The sequence below is a fragment of the Podarcis melisellensis genome (assembly GCF_964234715.1).
Source record: "Podarcis melisellensis genome assembly, chromosome: 6".
Lineage (NCBI taxonomy): Eukaryota > Metazoa > Chordata > Lepidosauria > Squamata > Lacertidae > Podarcis > Podarcis melisellensis.
This window is the reverse complement of record NC_138538.1, coordinates 61,843,812-61,848,497: the sequence shown is the minus strand read 5'-3', so window position 1 is coordinate 61,848,497 and position 4,686 is coordinate 61,843,812. Positions and strand designations below refer to the sequence as shown.

At 34.2% G+C, this 4,686-nt stretch overlaps 1 protein-coding gene across 3 annotated transcripts in view; it reads right to left on the bottom strand.

The window, feature by feature from the left end:
- Positions 1-1,231: 1,231 nt before the first annotated feature.
- Positions 1,232-4,686, bottom strand: part of MIER1 (MIER1 transcriptional regulator) — a 41,008-nt gene continuing 37,553 nt past the window's right edge. For all 3 annotated transcript variants that reach the window (XM_081915812.1, XM_081915813.1, XM_081915811.1), the window contains one exon: positions 1,232-4,167. In XM_081915812.1, the coding sequence (XP_081771938.1) occupies positions 3,842-4,167 (326 nt within the window). In that variant the 3' untranslated portion in view covers positions 1,232-3,841. The remainder of the gene's footprint in view (positions 4,168-4,686) is intronic.

The following is a 4,686-nucleotide window of genomic DNA, read 5'->3' as shown; positions in this document are numbered from 1 at the left end:
CGGCCTCCTGCTTGGCAGGGGGTTGGACTCGATGGCCCTTGTGGTCTCTTCCAACTCTATGATTCTATGATTCATTTTTTAGGAAAGACTATACTGGCTTCTTATGCAGAATACAAGACATTCCATTCACTTCAAACAAACACCACATAAATTTTATAACTCTAGCAATTATGTATGGTATTACTCACCACATCATTGCCTGTCTTACTTTCTTCCCAAGAGTCCTGCCTAAAAGTACCAAACGCTGCAAAACACAAGTTCATAGAGAATAATATATGTAAATATTTGTGCAAATAAGAGTATTTGCATGGCCTGACTACAGAAAATGTCATCTATGTATAATGAATTCCTGATACAATCAAATTCTTGTATTTTTCTCTCTCTCTAATCTGCTGTACTGAGGCAGTTGCTCTCAGGGTATTTGTTACAGATTTTTTTTAAAAAATCATGTAAAATTGTTCTGAATGCATTTGCATTTTGTAAAAACTTTGCAGTGCCAAGTTCTATAAGATACCACATACACTGGGAAGATAAAACAAAATTCTTACTAGTTTATTTTCTATGCTGTTAATTTTCCTCTTAACTATTTTCATATATAGAATTTATTTACACGATTGAGAATTCTAGCATTAAGGGTCAACTTTTTTTTTTTTTTAAAAAAAATGTATATTCTGTAGGCTTTATATACTGTAAGTAAGAGGAAACCAGAAGGAATTTTATGTCTATATGTATTTTTGTACTGGCTTAGAAATAAATTTTGAGACAATTTTTCCATGTCTCAGTTTTAAAATTTGTTGGTTTCTTTTTCAGTAACAGGTAAATGTGTTACTGGTAATGTTTGCAAATAAGTATATCTGGTTGGTGTATCACAATACAGGTGTACTATTCTACTCACCAATTTTGTTTGAATAGCATTTGACTTGAATTATTGTCACTCAAGACCCCAGCAGCATGTCAATAAGTGATGGATTCTGTTGTTTCCCATAATGCTTTGTAACACAGAAGTCATGGCGGATCATACAGTAAGCCTAGAGCTATGGCTTCAATAATCTCTTCTCCTGGCCTGAATTGTTTTGAAATGTTAATGATACATCAGTATAACACACATGTAAAGTTCAATGTGCAAGGCTGTGAAGACTACTACTGAATAGTCCAAATACACCATCAGAAAAGTTCCACAAGCTTTAGTGACACAAGCTTCTCTTAAAAGAAACAGAAGTTCCACTCTTAATATATTCAGTTGTATTTATGTAAGCAATGTGTTTAAAAAAATACTTTATAATCAGCTTTTCCAGAATTGCAGATGGCGAACTAGGGAAGGGACACAGGGATTACCAACAGTGCAAAAGTACTATGTGAAAAATTTATAAAAACTAATTTGCAAATTTTTGATTTCTTTCAAAATATCACTTTAAACCCTTTTATAAAGTCCAACAGTCAGACCTGTTGAATTGAAGGTTTGATTCAGACTTCACGCAATGCACTTCATGGATCATGACACAATAGTGCTTAAAAGTATACATTACAATTACTATACACAAGCTGCACTGACTTTTCAATCCAATTTGGAAGCAGTATTTTTTCCTTTTCCAAACAGAACTGAAAGCTTCTTGAACAGGTTACTATATTACTAGAATTTTAAATAGTACTACTAGTGCAATGTCTTATCAAGTTATAGTGGCTGCATTTTAAAGAACATGAATAAAATACTGTATAAACACCTGGATAAACAAAATGCACATTACAATTAAATACTTAATGAACAGCTGAGCATTACATATTGATTATGGAATGTCAGGACTTTTCTTAGGCATACCATTGAAAGTAAGATCAAAGACCAAAGTAAAATTTCTGAAAATGTACACAGTGCTATATTTTACTTACAAGCCTGAGAACAATATACTTAGAAACTTTCCTATGAATTGTATTGCAAGCATTTCCACTTGCAAGATATATAGGTAAGGAAGAAAAATAGTTGCAATAAGATTTCTAAAAGCATTGTGCTGCCTTGCTCTAACATACTTTATAGAGACAATCTTTGATACGAGGCTATGAAAACTTTGGATTCCCATATTTAACAAATCTGGGTTTTGCCAACTATGTCACCTCCCAAGAACAGTTCAGTTTATAAGATGAAGGGTTTAATCTATAGAGGCAAGTCATGCCTGCTGGGAGATACACTGCTTCTGAGCTTAGACAATAAATATTAGCCCTGTAAGTTAGATCACATATTCTGCCAAAACATTTCAGGAGAAAGCAGGGGGCTCTATTAATAATTAAATAACTTAAATGACATCTACAATGAAATGGAGGTTCACATAATTAAGACCAAACGTCACACATTTTGCCAAGTTACAGAGTTATCAGGCCAACTTGAAACAGCATGGTTGTAACCTTTAAAGCAAGCCTCAAGACAAGTGGATGGCGAAAACTACAGATAGCCTGATGTAAAAGCAACAAAAACAATACTTCCAATGAGTCATTTTACATGGCAATAAGGGACAAACATGGCAAACCTCTACCATGGCCATTATCCAAATCCTCTTAAGGATGGGAATGATGGCTACAGGGACTATTCCTGCCACATTGTCAAGGACATCTGTCAAGCAATTTATTTTTTTAAAAAGGTTACCAGCCTTTACAGTACCTCACAGACACGGGCATATTCATACATATATATGCAATAATTATTCAAAGACTCTTCTGCTTCCTAAGAAACAGTAAGCAGCATAAATCCAAGTGAATTCCTTGGAATGTATGATCAGGCCCAAATATGAGCTGTGCATTTGTTCCTCATCAAGGCTACCAGACCCATTTCACAACTACACTGTGCTCACTGAAATGTAAAAATAATTAATGAACAATGTAATGCTTGACCTTGGCTAACAAGATTTAGCAACATTAAAGCATTTAAGGTTGTCTCATCATAAAAATAAATCTGAAAAAGAATTATAAAAGCAAGAACACTTGTGCAATCAAAGCATCGTCCTAAATTCCAAAATTCTAAGTCACCATTTGTCTCAAGATAGAAATTTGAAAAATTATGGTATTCATAATTGGGTGTGAATTTTAAATATTTAAAAATTTTACCGCTTTCTGAAACATGACTATTACTCTTTTTTTTTTTAATAAAAAAGCTTTAGCAAAATAAAATGAAGCTGACAGATCAAATCTCGTAAAAGTTTACCATACTGTACAAGTTATGAAAATTACACACTTGTATTTAGAAATTACAGCTCAACCATGACTTAAGTATTGTAAAAATCTTTCAAAGGCTACAAAGAATCTGGAAAAATACAGAATGTATCTCTTATATCCAGATAAGAATATGGAAAGACATCACTGATGTCAACAATTTTACATATACAAACCTGACTTGGTTTATTTTTAAATATTTCTATATATAAAAAAATATTTTCTCACATACAACTTTCAGGATTTACAGGCATTCCTTAACCACCATTCTCTTCCTATGGACTGATAAACTATCATCAGATCCTCACTTGTTTTATGAATCCTGCTTTACAATTTTACTATCCAATATTATGGAATTTGACATTGATGACTTTTCAGAGTGTATTTTGCACAGTAGTTTATGTCTGTTTTCCTTGAAATGCTAAAGAGGAAGCAGTCCTTTTCAATAGAACGTGCTCCAATTAAATGTATCATTCAAGATTTGAAAGGTATGCTGCAACTTCTTCAGTCAGGATTAGGAAGCAACCAAAATGTATTTCAAAATCTCAATAAATTATATTAAAGGATTTGAATCTGTAAGGGTAACCTACCAACCCTGAAAATTTTGGACACCCCAAAAATTGCTTGAAGGAATAAAGCCAAACATTCAGTCATCTACCATTTCCTGTTCATCAAACTTTCCATGGGTCACTGCTTCTGGGTAAATCTCTGAGGAACCTGGACTCTCCTTCTCATTACTATTGACTCTTCTCCTCTTTGCAGGTCTTTCATTTTTTTCTTCAGGATCATTTTCATTCTTTGAATTTGAATGAGCAAGTTTAGAATGATTGGAAAGGTTTTCAGTTTCATAGCCATTTGTATCAAGATCCACAAGAGGCATTTTTTTGCCAGTTGTTGGTCCATTTATGTGCAATCCCTCAATTTTCACTTCTTCTTTACTTGATAATTCACCTGGCCCATTAGTGGCAACACCTATATCATAAAGAAAACAAAGAAAGACTATGAGCAAGGACTGTAAAACTGCATTTTGGAACAAGTACTTAAACTTATGACCATTTACGGGCATAACGTAAGTAAATTCTACCATTACAGAGGCTATGTACCGTATTTTTTGCTCTATAAGACTCACTTTTTCCCTCCTAAAAAGTAAGGGGAAGTGTGTGTGCGTCTTATGGAGCGAATGCAGGCTGCACAGCTATCACAGAAGCCAGAACAGCAAGAGGGATTGCTGCTTTCACTGTACAGCGATCCCTCTTGCTGTTCTGGCTTCTGAGATTCAGAATATTTTTTTTCTTGTTTTCCTCCTCCAAAAACTAGGTGCGTCTTGTGGTCTGGTGAGTCTTATAGAGCGAAAAATACGGTAATTGCCGCAATCCACTTTATGAAATTTCCCATTTGAGTTGACAACATCACGCCACTTATGTGTGTTTGTGAATCAAGTGTAGATTATAGAACTGTTCACAATGCCCATGGGATATCTGCAATGAGCTT